The 14,864-nt window shown below is 39.1% G+C and overlaps 1 protein-coding gene across 3 annotated transcripts in view; it reads right to left on the bottom strand.

The window, feature by feature from the left end:
• Positions 1-970: 970 nt before the first annotated feature.
• LOC103021983 (1-phosphatidylinositol 4,5-bisphosphate phosphodiesterase beta-1) overlaps positions 971-14,864 on the bottom strand; it is a 174,060-nt gene continuing 160,166 nt past the window's right edge. For all 3 annotated transcript variants that reach the window (XM_022686767.2, XM_022686757.2, XM_022686761.2), the window contains one exon: positions 971-4,120. In XM_022686767.2, coding sequence (XP_022542488.2) covers positions 3,899-4,120 — 222 coding nt within the window. In that variant the 3' untranslated portion in view covers positions 971-3,898. The remainder of the gene's footprint in view (positions 4,121-14,864) is intronic.

The following is a 14,864-nucleotide window of genomic DNA, read 5'->3' as shown; positions in this document are numbered from 1 at the left end:
CAATGGGGAGAGACAAAAAATATTCCTTTAATTTGTCACCAGTGTGTGTGTGTATAAAATATATAAATACAGTGCAGTTTTATATATAAACTTTATATCACTAAAAAGACAATCATATTTTTTTATTATTATATTTTTTTTACTGTTACCACAAATCAGAAAACAGTTAGGACGGTATGAAACATGCAAATAATAAAACAGAGATTCTTACTTTTACATTGATTGCAGACAGAGTGAACACAAGATATTTCATGATTTGTTTGCTCAACTATAATACATTTCATTTACATACATCTGCATTCCAGAAATGTTACATATTCAAAAAAAGAAAAAGACAAAATCTTGGGTTTATACTGTCTGCAACCAAAAAAAATGCAACTGTACTGGAAACGTAAGAAACACTGTTTTATAAGTATAAGGATCTAAACACAACTACTAATTGTCCCTGGGCAAGTTGTGCCCTGGCCAGGCTTTTTTGGTAGCTGTCATCAAACTTCTGGCTGTATTTATTACAAAACTATAAAGAAAGTAGTCATGCAGAGTGTGTTTGACACACACACACACACACACACACACACACACACACACACACACACACAAAGACAATCTTTTCTTACTCTAAAGCTGATAGAGCAGCGTGAAATATGGCCGTGTTATTTACTGCTAATGGGAAGTCCTCCTTCAGCCTCACTAAGTTATCAAGGTCAGTTGGAGGGACTCCAGCAGCTTCTTATTAAAAGCTGGTATATATCTGATTCCCAAACAACGTCATTAGCTATGGCCCATCTCTTTCTCTGATTTACAGTCCACATAAGTGTCCAGCCAAGCACAACCTGCAAAATGATCTGAGCAAACAAGGTCCTCCTGAGATACTGAGGGTCTCTGCATCTGCAGTACTGGACTTTCAAAAGTGCACAGTCACAGAGACCTGATTAGTTATGAAGAAACACAGAACACCAAAATCACAAACTACATAGAGAATCAACATTTATTTCATTCACAAGCATTTTCCCTTTCCTCACTTTTTATTTCTTACATTTACTCTAAGCTTCTCTTAAGAATGCATATATCCAGTACCTTTACATATAAAGAGAAACAAGTAGCATAGAGAAAATGAAGATCTTCACTACAGAATATAGAAAACAGTTCTCTTCCTGAAATACTGCTAATCACACTTTACTCAGTAGTGTTAATGTACTAAAAGTGCACACCATCTAAAAAGACATACAGACATAGAACTAAACACATTCTTTATGTTACAACAAAAGTTACACACACTGATGATTTTACACACATTCCACAAGGCAAACAGATTAAAACACAAGACTCACAGGATGGCAATCACTTCTGTAAATGAAAGACTAGTTTGTGTTACTGTACACAGACTATTTAAAGAATGTAGATTTCAGGCTATATTAACATTCCAGGCCTAAATAGTATAAAATGACCCAAATCCAATTTTTATGTCCACACAACCCTGTAAATTAGATGTGTCACATTAAGGCAAAAATCGAAGTTGAATCACTTCATCTATAGCAGGCAGGTAATGTGAATGTAGCCGTAATTTATGGCACGATAGCTTGTAACTGTTGGAGTTTATTCTAAGCAAATAATCAGGACTTCCTTTGTTTAAATTTGTACACAGTTTATAAACTGATGCACATGGACAATTTATTTTCAGGTTCATTTTCTTTTCAGTCATGGAAAAAATGCAGTAGTGGTTCACAGTAGAAACAAAATGAAAAAATCAGTCATGGTAAAAAAAAAAAAGGAAGAACATGATCAAAGTGCTACAAATCATATCCTATTTTGTTATGTTTAAAACATTTTTTAACTGATTTGTCAGTTTGTTTTTATACAAATGTCTTGCCAAATTATACACTGTATTTTTTTTACTGAGAAAGGGTTAAAGTCGTATATGTACCTGGCAAACACAAAGTACAGTAATTTTACATAATCCTAATAATCCTATAATTTGAAAAGTAAACCACCTGTGAGAGCCACTGTTGCATTCTTGTAACCTGGTGAAAAAGCTGCTTTTTTAAAAAATAGGCAAAAAAAGGAGAAATGCTAAAGAGATACTTCACCATTTATTAACCATGTAAATGTTAGCAATAGCTGCTATTACAGTGGCGCATTGATTAAACCAGGGCTGCAATATTGTACAAATATTTTGACCTATGTTTGGCACGTGCTAAATTTTGCTACGAAAGACCAGTCATATTTTCTTTTCTAGTTCAATAATCTGAATGTTGACAATGTTGATGAATATATATTTTACTAATGAATATTTTTCTTCATCACATTTTGGTAACAACAAATGTTTACTATGGCCTAATGAGTCAACAGGGCGGCCAGTGGAGGCATGTGTGTGTCGGACAGACATCATTCTGACTGTCAAAAAAAATGTATTATCCAGACGCCAGTGTTCTAAAATTGGCAAAACATTTGAAATAAAGTTTCTGTTAAAACAATCAATAAAAAATCAAGATAAAGCATCTGTGGTGGCTGTATAACTGAAGTCAAAGTAAAGTAGTTTATTTCAAGTAATTTCAGAGTAATTCTTTTGATTCATACACCATGAAATTGTGATACAATGCCAAATTTAAGTTATGTAAAAATAATGAAAAAGATATGTTTTTTTTTTGCATGACGTATATATAAATGTACAGTACCGGTCAAAAGTTTGGACACACCTTTTCATTCAATGTCTTTCTTGCTTTCTTTCTTTCTTTTTCTACATTTTAGATTAATGTTAAATATATCAAAACTATATGGAATTACATAGTAAACAGTATAAAAAGTGTTAGTCCTCCACAATCCCCTGACATTAACCTGATGAATTGAGGTGTGTGATTTGGAACTTCTTCAAGACGCTGAGAAAACTATTACTATTACTTGCTATAAAAACCAAGAGTGTGCAGATCTGTCCTCAAAGCTAAATGTGGCTAATTAGAAGAATCTAAAATATAAATCATATTCTGATTTGTTTAACACTTTTTAAATTAATTAATTTCACATAAATGTGTTCCCGTGTAGCTTTAATGTCCGTATTAAAGTTTGTATTCCACACTGAATGGAAAGAGGTGTCTGTTTTGACTGGTACTGTATATAATGAATGTTTTTCTCTGACAACATAAATTATTTACATTTATAAGAGTGCATATGATCTTTTGCGCCCTCTCTGCTACATAGGCAACATTTACATGTGTACAAAAACATGCTTTTGAATCAGTCATTCATTCTATAATTTTTTTTTAAAGGTAACATTACAACTAAGTGTACATTTAATTACATTTAGCCAAATATAAAAATGAAAACCAACACAGAAACAAACAAACAACAAAAAAATGTATCTATAAAATGTTAAAAACAAGTTTTATAACCAACACAAAAGCTGTGGTCATTTAAAAGAGACAATGACAGGTTTGTAAGTGATGGGCTGAACCCTGTAAGCCACGTGTGAACAGAAACGCTTCACTGCTAGCACATGGAACGTATCCACTTCCAAAATATACAGCTATTTACAGGCTTACTTTCAAATTATTTTTAGAGTCTCTGCCCAGGCTAAATCTGCTCTTAAACAATGAGTACATAAACAATTCTCTCTAGTGGTTATCTACACACAAGCATCATTATCAAATCTGTCAGTTTGAAGTGAGCTCTATAACAGCTTTCCAGGGAAGGACAAAGGGATGTAAATAAATCGTCAGTATTCTCGCCGTTGTTCGAGTACGTCATCTTAGTACGTGCCAATGTTTCGTCAACAGATTCTACAGACGCAGTCGTAAAAGGTGCACTTTAAATTAGAGACAACAACCAGGAACACATTGATATTACAAAACTTATGTACATATTCAGATTCGCTACAGTTAAAAGGTGAAAGCCAGAGGTTAACTCAGAGCGGCGTGTCGTACACCTTCTCTGACGAGGCCTCCTCCAGGTCCTCCTCAGACTGGGCCGCTCTGTGGTTTAGCTTCTCTGTGACTGAGCCGCTGAGGCAGCTCTGTTCACACTCATTGCTCGGCTTGCCTTTAGCGCTTTCCTGTACGAACTCCTGGATCTCCACCGGGAGCCGCCGGAACTTGTCCTGATATTCCTGGTCCAGCTCGCTTTGAAGCTGCAGAAACAACCAGAGCAAGATTTCAGCTTAAAGGAAGCTAGGCTTCTTTTTTTTTTTTTTTTAAGTATTATACAGTAAACTTTTACCACTCTTAAGGACGCAAAAATATTTAGCTGTGTATGAAACTGGAGGAAGCTGACTTGATGCTTTACTCTATGTTTTAGAAGGTCCCTAAAACCAAATCAAAATGGCAGCAATATGTCCTGATGTTGACAAGATATGGACAATTTACTGATAGATACTGTATGAGTGTTTAGCAGTGTTGTCTTTTGTTATTACCATTTTCGTCCCAATAAAACAGAAGGCTAGATCAATAAACTTCAAATAAGACATGACTGGGTGTTTTTCTGCTTTAGAATCCTGTATATGTAGGCAGCATTCCCTAAGTTTGAGACACAGCCACTGTCTAATATCCATTGAAAAGCTTTGCCAAAACTATTGGATGTTTTGTAGCATTCGGATATGAACTATATTCCCTGAAATAGCTCCCAATAGCTTTGGGATGAGCTTGTTCCAAAACCAATCATCCAACATCACTGACCCTGAATAATGATATTTTTTAACCAGAGATGTCATATCAGTATTGATAGTATCGAGTAGATCTAAGCAGAAAATGCTGGGCCACATATAGCAGGGAAAAATTATGCATTTGTAGAAATCTAGTGTGAATTATCACACTCTTTCTTTGGGGTAGTAGAATGTTTGAGAAGTTTGAGCATGATGGTCTTAGTCCTGCCTCTTAAGTGTTTCTAAAATTATTTCATAAACATTTCCAATATTCAGTGTAAGGCATCACAGAAGAGTTCTAAAACTAAATTTAACTAAACTTTTAATACTGCTATTAAGTACTCTCTCTCTCTCTCTCTCTCTCTCTCTCTGTATATATATATATATATATATAGCTCTGTAAAAAATTAAGATAGCATTTCTTTCAGAGCATTTATTTGCAGAAAAAGAGAAATGGCTGAAATAACAAAAAAAGATGCAGAGCTTTGAGACCTCAAATAATGCAATGCATATTCACAAAGTTTTAAGAGTTCAGAAATCAATATTTGGTGAAATAAACCTGGTTTTAAATCACAGTTTTCATGCATCTTGCCATGTTCTCCTTCACCAGTCTTACACACTGCTTTTGGATAACTTTGTCACTCCTGGTGCAATAATTCAAGCAGTTCAAAAATTCTAGCCTATCGATACCAGGGTTGTGGGTTCAATACCCATATTCATACAATATCACTGTGTGTGGGTGTGGGTGTGTGTGTGTGGCTGCGGGTGTGGGTGTGTGTGTGACATTGTATGAATGTGTGCCCGGAGCTGCTGCACCCAGAAATCAGTGACGGTTGCAGCCTTTGCTCAGTGGTCCAAAGTGGGAGCTCCCCAAATCTGGGTATTGAACCCACAACCCTGGTATTGAAAATGATTTGTTTTCTTTTCACTTATTTCACTTATTCAATTTAAGTAGTATAATTTTCATTGCACCCCTAATCATTTTGGTTAGTACATAGCTAAAAAGAACATAAAAGAAAACTAAAATGATACTTATTGATTTTAGTTTAAATTAAATATACTAATAGGATACTTGTTTAAATTTCTTTTTTGTACGGGAGGATGTTACTGCAGAAGCCGGACAAACTCACTGTAACTCTGTTCTTTTTAGAAGAAATGTTGAATAACTAGTGTCTACAAACATTTGGAGAAAACAACTCTCTTTTCTATTACCCAGCTTATGAGGTTAACCTCTGTTTTTAAGTCAGTCGTCTCCAGAGAGTTAACCACAGCATTAATAAAAAAGTTTAAAGATTAAATCGTGTTTAAATCATGTCTAACAGCAGCGTCTGGGTGATTCAGCAGTTCTGGCTTAAACCACAAGAGAGGATGCTGGGTTCTGCACTGTGAGTACTGCCATATAGCTGCTATACACTGAGAAAGCAATAAAAATCAATTTCCACAGAAAGATCACTGTCTCAACTCATCTCTCCTGCCTCTCCCGGCTCTCTTGATTCAGCAGTGTAGAATATGTTTTTCTTCCAGGCACAGACTCCCCTAATGATTAAAGATGACAGAATTGTATTCATTCTGACCCAATAATTGCTTTAATGCTTATTTCACTAGTTAACTACCCCGCTCAGTCTTCTGGGAGCTTTGTAATTAAAGAAAAGCACCAAAGACGAATTGTGTCAGAAGCAACGGTTGAGAAACACACTGACTGTTCATTTCTGTTCCAGCTTCTAAACGCCTCAGATCATCTCCTGTTTTGGTTTTGGGTGCATTACATTTAGAAAATACTCAGATTTAATTCAATTTATATATTTATAGCAGCACTGCAGTCATGGATTGTGCTTAACCCTTATTAAATCTTTATGTAAAAAAATCGTCCCTTTCTTAACCCCTCCAGCGCAACTATATTGTGTATATATTAAATTATTTAATTAATTAAAGGAGCATTCAGTAGGAAGTGAGAGCGAGTGTGTGAAATAGCTACAGCTAGCAGTCCAATTTCAAAACACCACAGAGATTTGTCAGCTCCGCCCACCCCTACCCAGACGTGAAGCTCCCTTGGGTTGCCAAGTTGAGGAAACTAAATCTACACAATCCAGTGCAAGATGAGTTCAGTAACTTCTACCATGGCAAGCAACGACGAGTCACATTGTAAACTGGATCGTGTGAACTTTATCCATAGTTAGCTAACTTTATGCACCACTAGCTGTATTAGCTTAAACCAGCCCACTTGTGAGCTTCCATGCTGCAGCACCGCTCACTCATTGTTGTGTATTGGCAACCTCGGGGTGGAGTTAGTGTTGGAGAATGAGCAGCAGGAGGAGTCAGAGGCCAAAACAAACACAGATACCGTGACGGAACACACAGGCTGAAGTGCTGCTGACAAGAGCTGGCAGTGCTTAAACTTAGTATGTTTCCATAATAGTCAATGATACATCCTGATCATTTTTTCATTTACTTGATGTTTAGTGTTGTTATGTAAAAACAACATTTTGTGAGGAGGATCAGGCTTGAGGCACCTCCCCCTTCCAATATAACTTCCTATAAATACAATGCATTTAATTTGCATATCATGAGTTTTTGCAACCCTCCACTGCACAATTTCCTTTATATATATATATATATATATATACACATATTTGTGAAACGTGCATCCTGCAAAATCTTCCAACTGCAAGGGAAAACTGCTTTCGTGAAACAAGACCCTGGAATACACAGCTTCATCAAATGTCATTTTTTTTTTCTTTCCTCAAAATTGTATTTCTAATTTTTCCCATTTTCTCCCCAATTTACACGGCCAATTACCCAACCCACTCATTAGGACTCCCTCTATCACTAGTAATGCCCCAACACACCAGGTGGGTGAAGTTTCCTCCGAAACATGTGAAGTCAGCCACCGCTTTTTTTCGAGCTGCTGCTGATGCAGCATTGCCGAGCAGTTACCACGCTTGGAGGACAGCGCAGCGGCTCGGCTCCGGTACCTCAGCTCACAGACGCCCTGTGCTACAGACATCACTGTAGGAGTGATGTGGGGAGAGAGTGCCATCTACCCACCCATAGGGAGCAGGGCCATGGCAAAGCTGCATGAGTGGGGTGTCGAACCTGTGACCTCCTGCTCATAGTGGCAGCGTGTGGTCTCTCTAGCCCACAGGTGCTAGAGAGACCACACTCTACACTTCAGCTTCTACACTTTTCTCTGTTTTCTTCTCTTTTACTCTCTTCACACTTACTAATCCACTTTTAGTCTGCTTCCTCTTTGCTCTACACACCTATTAATCCACTCTCAGTCTACTTTTATAGACTTTTTCCTCAGGTTTGCTGGATTAGCTGTTTGCTGCTGCAGTTTGTTTGTGTAAGTTTCTAATTTCAACTGAAACAAGGTGAGTGCTTTTTTCTCCATGGCTTCTGCTCATGTTTACACCTGTTTAGAGTGTGGCATGTATAGCTTAGATCCCTTATCCACCGATACTGGTAACAATAGTGGTATTTGTACTAAGTGTGAGATAGTTAGCACCTTGGTGGATAAGGTGAATAAGTTAGAGCTGCACGTCCGGGGTTTAATAAGGGATAGACAGCAGGATTCACTGTTAGCAGCCCCGGGTGTCTCAGGGAGAGTTAGTACCCCCTCGACTCCGGCCTTAGAGCCCTCGCAGCGGGGGGGAATGGGTAACGTCTCGGCGGCATAGTCGAAAGGCTAAGGCTAATGCTACCGCAAAGGCCACAGCCAGCCCACCTAAACACCACGCTCCCCCAGTTCACATGTCAAACAGGTTTGCCCCACTCAGTGAAGCACCAACTGAGGAGCCTGTTAAAGGTACTCTGGTGATAGGAGACTCTATCTTCCGGCACGTGAAATTAGCTACTCCTTTAGGGGCACCAGCGGCAACAGTTACTTGTTTACCGGGAGCCAGAGCACCGGACATTAGTGGCAACCTCAGGTTAGGGAATAGGAGATATTCGAGGGTAGTAATTCATGTAGGGGCCAATGATATTCGTCTGCAGCAGTCTGAAGTAACTAAGGCTAATATTAAAGAGGTGATTAAACAGGCCCAGACGCTGTCCGAGGAGGTAATCTGCTCTGGCCCCATCCCAATGAGGCGTGGTGATGAAGCTTACAGCAGGCTTTCTTCGCTGAACCGCTGGATGTCCAAGTGGTGTGCAGAAAATCATGTGGGCTTTATAGATAACTGGCTACAGTTTGAGGGCAAGCCTGGTCTTTTAGGTAGGGATGGTGTCCACCCCACGCGGGAGGGTGCTGCCTTACTTTCATGCAGCATAGCTCATAGTCTTTTAGCTAGTCGGCAGAGTAGTATTAGAAGCTGCCGACAATCCACAACCGGGACCAGGCCGCAGACAGAGAGGCTCAACCGACCGTCTGCGAGCTGCAAAGAGACGTTACCTAGATACCAATGTATTCAGACTGTGTCTGTCCCCCGAGTCAAACAAAAACATCAAAAAACTAAAACAGTAAATCTAAATAACTTAACTTATATTAAACAATCATATCCAGACTGTAGTACTAACATTTCAAGCCTAAAGATTGGTTTACTTAATATTAGATCTCTAAATTCAAAAGCAGTTCTTGTGAATGAAATGATAACTGATCAGAAATTCGATGTTCTGTGTCTGACAGAAACCTGGATTAGGCCAAATGAATATGTAGCATTAAATGAAGCCACCCCTGCAGGCTATAATTATATACACAATCCGAGATTGTCCGGTAGAGGAGGTGGGGTCTGCATATTTTTCCAAAGTACCTTAGTTAGCAATCAGAAACACTATGAAAATTTTACTTCTTTTGAGCTTCTTTACACCAGTATAATTAATCCAGTTACAAAAAAGAATGCATTTTCTTTAATTAACATCTACAGACCACCAGGGCCCTATTTAGAATTTTTTAAAGAATTTAGTGATTTTGTCACAGACTTAGCAGTAAGTAATGATAAAGTGATTATAGTTGGAGACTTCAACATTCATTTCGAAAAATTGGATGATCCATTAAAAAAGGCATTCACATCGATTTTAGACTCAGTTGGTATTATTCAAAATATAACAGGACCTACTCATTACTGTAATCATACTCTGGATTTAGTTTTGACCCTGGGTGTGAGCATAGATAACCCGAATATTCGTTCTCAAACCTCCGCAATTTCAGATCATTACCTTATTTCACTTAATTTACATCTTAGTCATAATATACGTACATCCCCCAGCTACTCTGTAAAACGTTCAATTACGCCTTTTACAGCCCAACAATTTACAGATAAGCTTCCAGACTTATCAACTCTAATATATTCTCCTATAGACCCAGTAGAACTAGACAAACTAACCGAAGGTTTAGAAAATACCTTTCGCTCTACCTTAGATGTTGTAGCACCCCTTAAACACAAAATAGAGAGACAGAAAAAGCTCGCACCGTGGTACAATGATCAAACTCGTACCTTAAAGCAGTTAGTACGAAATGTAGAGCGTAAATATCGATCAACTAAACTGGAAGTGTTTCACTCTGCGTGGAAAGACAGTCTTGTAAAATATAGAAAAGAACTAAATAAAGCCCGCTCAGCGTATCTGGCCTCACAGATCGAGATAAATAAAAATAATCCTAGAGTTCTCTTTAGTGTTATTTCCAAATTAACTAAAAACCAGGCAGGTACTGAACCTCAGATTCCAGCCATTCACACCAGCAACGATTTTATGGACTTCTTCAATAGTAAAATTGAAAACATTCGGGATAAAATTAAACAGATAAATATTACATCCTCTCTGTCATCTGGTCTGGCTGATCTAGAACAAAACCCTGTTACAGAAGTTAGGTTGGAAGTCTTTAACCCACTTCCACAACTAGAACTAGAGAAAATTATCTCCTCTTCAAACAGCACAACCTGCACACTTGATGCTGTTCCCACAAAATTATTAAAGCAGGTACTACCAGATATAATTAAACCTCTGTTAATGATAGTAAACTCATCACTCACCCTGGGCCATGTACCCAAAGCCTTTAAAACAGCTGTAATTAAACCTCTGATCAAGAAACCAAATCTTGATCCTAGTGTACTGTCTAACTATAGACCTATTTCAAACTTACCCTTTATTTCTAAGATTTTAGAAAAAGCTGTAGCCCAACAACTTTGCTCTTACCTGCAAAGAAACCAGATCTATGAAAAATTTCAATCTGGATTTAGGCCTTATCATAGCACTGAGACAGCTTTAGTTAGAATAACAAACGGTCTACTTATAGCCGCCGACCAAGGCTGTGTTTCCCTACTCGTACTTCTGGATCTGAGCGCAGCCTTTGATACAATAGATCATACTATCCTTTTAGAAAGATTAGAGAACATGGTCGGTGTAACCGGAACTGCCTTAGCATGGTTTAAATCGTACTTAACCGATCGCTATCAGTTTGTGAGGTTAAATGATATGTCTTCCAGTTATACAAAGGTAAGATACAGAATTCCACAAGGCTCTATATTAGGACCGTTATTATTTACATTATATATGCTCCCACTGGTTATTAGAAAACATGATGTGAATTTTCATTGTTATGCGGATGACAAGCAGCTCTTCATATCAGCCAAACCTGATGACAGAGTGAGATTAAAGAAAATCGAGGATTGTGTAGAAGATGTAAAATCATGGATGTCGCACAACTTCCTCCTATTAAATAGTGATAAAACAGAAGTTCTCCTTTTAGGCCCCAAAGCTGCTAGAAATAAATTATCAGACTTAATGCTAAATCTGGCTGACTTCTCAGCCACCCCTGGTTCAGCAGCTAAAAACCTTGGAGTTATCATAGATTCAGATCTAGCATTCGATAAACACATCTAATCTAATGTTACTAGAACAGCTTTTCTACACCTCCGTAATATTGCCAAGCTAAGAAATGCCCTATCACTGCATGACACAGAAAAATTAGTACATGCCTTTATTACCTCAAGGCTAGATTATTGTAATGCGCTACTGTCTGGATGTTCCGGCAATAACTTAAATAAACTTCAGCTAGTTCAAAATGCTGCAGCCAGGGTCCTTACTAAAACGAGAAAATTTAACCATATTAGTCCAGTACTATCAGCACTGCACTGGCTTCCAGTCAAATTCCGCATAGACTATAAAATTCTCCTGTTAACGTATAAAGCCCTACACGGGCTCGCTCCTGAGTATTTACAAGACCTCATCTCCTGTTATGAACCACCGCGATTACTTAGATCTCAGGGTGCTGGTTTATTAGTAGTTCCTAAAATTCAGAGGAGCTCTGCAGGAGGAAGAGCTTTCTCTTATAAAGCGCCTCAACTCTGGAATAATCTCCCCGAATATGTTCGGGACTCAGACACAGTCTCAATCTTTAAGTCTAGACTGAAAACTTACTTGTTTAGTTTAGCTTTTGGTAATTAATGTTTTTCCCTTTAGATAAGGCTGCAGATTCAGGGGTTCATGGACAGAGGGAATTGTGGTAAACTGAGATGCTGGTGCTGCTGTTCTCCCACTGCACACGGTCACTCAGGTTTGTGGACGGTGGAGTGGGTGGATGCCAGTGTTTCAGGGAGCCTTCATGTCTATGTTACCTTCTGGCTCTCTGGCTTTAGTTAGGCTGTTTTATTTAGATCTGCCGGAGTCATTTGCCACACTCTGATAATGTTTTATATTCTCTGTTTTACATAAATCCAGTCAAAACTAATTCCATCTCTCTGCCTTCCTCCGAGTTACTGACTGCCCACCTGTCTGACCCGATACCGAGGGATGTTGGACCCTCAGGCTCTCATGTCCTCTGTCTGGCCAGACTGGAAGTTTCTGAAGTCAGCTCTTCTCCATCCACCACCACAGATCAGCTGCTCATCATCCATCTTACTCTATAAGCCATTAGTGGAGCTGCTATACACCTGAATATATAAAACCTATGTGGATGTATGAAAGACTTTTTAAAAATTAATTTAAAAGCCATTTGACCAGTGGTAGGATGGTCCCCCCTTTAATGTGAGTCTTGGTCCTCCCAAGGTTTCTTCCTCCTCCTGCGGCTCTGAGGGAGTTTTTCCTTGCCTCCGCGCTCACTGGGGGTTCTGTATTCTGTATTTTCTATGTTTAATGTTTTGCCTGATTCTTTGTCCTGTAATCATGTTTCTGTAAAGCTGCTTTGTGCCAACACCAGTTGTAAAAAGCGCTATACAAATAAATTTGATTTGATTTGATTTGAGGTGCCTCTGTCTCAGAGGTCACCTTGCAGCAATTCATATTTTCACGCAGCTGACAAAGACACAGGGTGGCCAGATGGCAAAAGACGCGGCCGCCCAGCACAAAGCGTGACCTACATAGGGCTAGGACATCTGCTGTCCCCCTGCCGGCCTGGACACAAAGGCCTTTGGATTAAAAGTGCCATCTTGCCTCCGATACCCACTCCTCAGCACGTGAGTGTGTGTGTGAGAGGTGAGTGTGTGTACGGCTGGCCAACCAGGCCGAAGCAACTGTTCGCCAGGGCGTCAACTGCTTTTGACGGTAAGCCGTCTCACCCGCGGGCCTCGCTGTTTGCAGCAGGATGTGTGTGTGTGTGTGTGTGTGTGTGTGTGTGCGCAATGAGTGTGCACATGCCACCTCTTTATCACCTGGGGGGCGAGTGTGACAGCAGAGGTAATTAAAAGTCGTGGAGAAGACGAAAGCAGCACAGTCGCGTTGGAAGCTCGCGTGGGTGAGAGCAGGTTATGTTGAAAATGCGACTATGGCTAGCGCCTTGTCTCACTCTATCACTCACTCCCGCGCTCTTGCGCTCTTGTCACTCTCTCTTTTTAACACATTCAGCTTTTCAGTTCCCTTTGAGCTTTGAGAAACCTTTTATATCAAGCGTTTCATGGTTTACAAGTTTTCATCTATTCACTGTACTTTTTGAAGGGCCCATAATCCACATTTTTCTCATATTATGTTTTTAATTAAAAGTTTTAATTTTAAAATACACACATTCGTCTTCGGCACAGTCTGGTATGAATTAGGGATGTATAAAATATCTGAAATACTGATATGTCTGATCACAATGCAAGTTTCCACTACACCAAAGATACCTTTATCATCACGTTTTAAATCACATAATTTAATTGTTTTTACTTAATTTCCCTCATTCCAACTTTTTTGGATTGTTTTGCAGGCCTGACATGCATGAATGCATGTATATTAACAAAGGAAATGCAGTTGACTGCAAATCTCTTTGTATGCTGAAGCATTAAAATTTCCTTTCAATGAAAATAAGGGGCCCAGCCTAATTAAAAAAAAAACTCACACCATAATCCCATAATCCCTACCAAACTTTATGCTTGACACAATGCAAACCCAGATTTATCCATCAGATTACCTTGCGTTTGGTGAGCACTTTATCCTACGTTTTGCATTGAGTTTCATGATGTAAGGCTTGGATGTAGCTGCTCAGCCTTGGCTCAGACAGTTATTCAAGCTGAAAATGCAGCAAGTAGTTCGCTTACCCACGTATCCATGCAGTCATTATGTAAACAAGAAACCGACAGGCCACCTGCTCAGTATTTACAGATCATGCCAGGTTAAGGCCACAAGCTAAATGAAATGTAAAGCAAAGCGCTGTTCAGAACTTGCTGCGTTCAAAAACTTGCTGCCTTTGGTCACATGACAGCATCAAAAGATAACCTCTTCACATCAGAGCATTACACCATTACACCAGCAGCAGCAGCTAAACTACAGGACGTGTAAAAAGAAAGAAGTGGAAAAAAAAGGCCAGCGCTGAAGCAGACTCAGTGGGGTGCAGCATGGTGGCCAAGGTGAACCAAATTAACTGGCTCACCTCAAGTGACCTTGAGAGATGAAAGCGTGACACAGTCTAGTTTCCAGTCCCTCTTGAGCAGGGGATGTTAAATATGTCTTCCCTCAAAAGACTTGTCATCTGTCAACAAACCAGACTCAGATCCAATCCTCAACTCTCTTAAAGCACTTTGAGAGGGAAAAAAAAATGACCTTCAACATCCGTCCTAATTCTAAGACATAAGGAACGGCTTTTCCTGACGACCATGATGTGTTAATTAATCTGCGGTATTTGTTTCAACTGATGCTTTAGCAGAGGCACTTCTGCAAGAAATCGCCGATTTACGTCACAGTAAGCATAATCGGCATAAACTATACTAGTGGTTCTCAAACTGTGGTACATGACCACTACTGGTACGCAAAGCATCTCAATATGGTACTGCAAGCATAAAATTTAACCCATAATTTTTGGAACTTTATATTTGTTTGTGCTAAATCT

The sequence above is a fragment of the Astyanax mexicanus genome, chromosome 1 (genome assembly GCF_023375975.1).
Source record: "Astyanax mexicanus isolate ESR-SI-001 chromosome 1, AstMex3_surface, whole genome shotgun sequence".
In the NCBI taxonomy this organism is placed as follows: domain Eukaryota; kingdom Metazoa; phylum Chordata; class Actinopteri; order Characiformes; family Acestrorhamphidae; genus Astyanax; species Astyanax mexicanus.
Note: the sequence above shows the minus strand (reverse complement) of the source record. Positions and strands in the feature narration are given on the sequence as shown.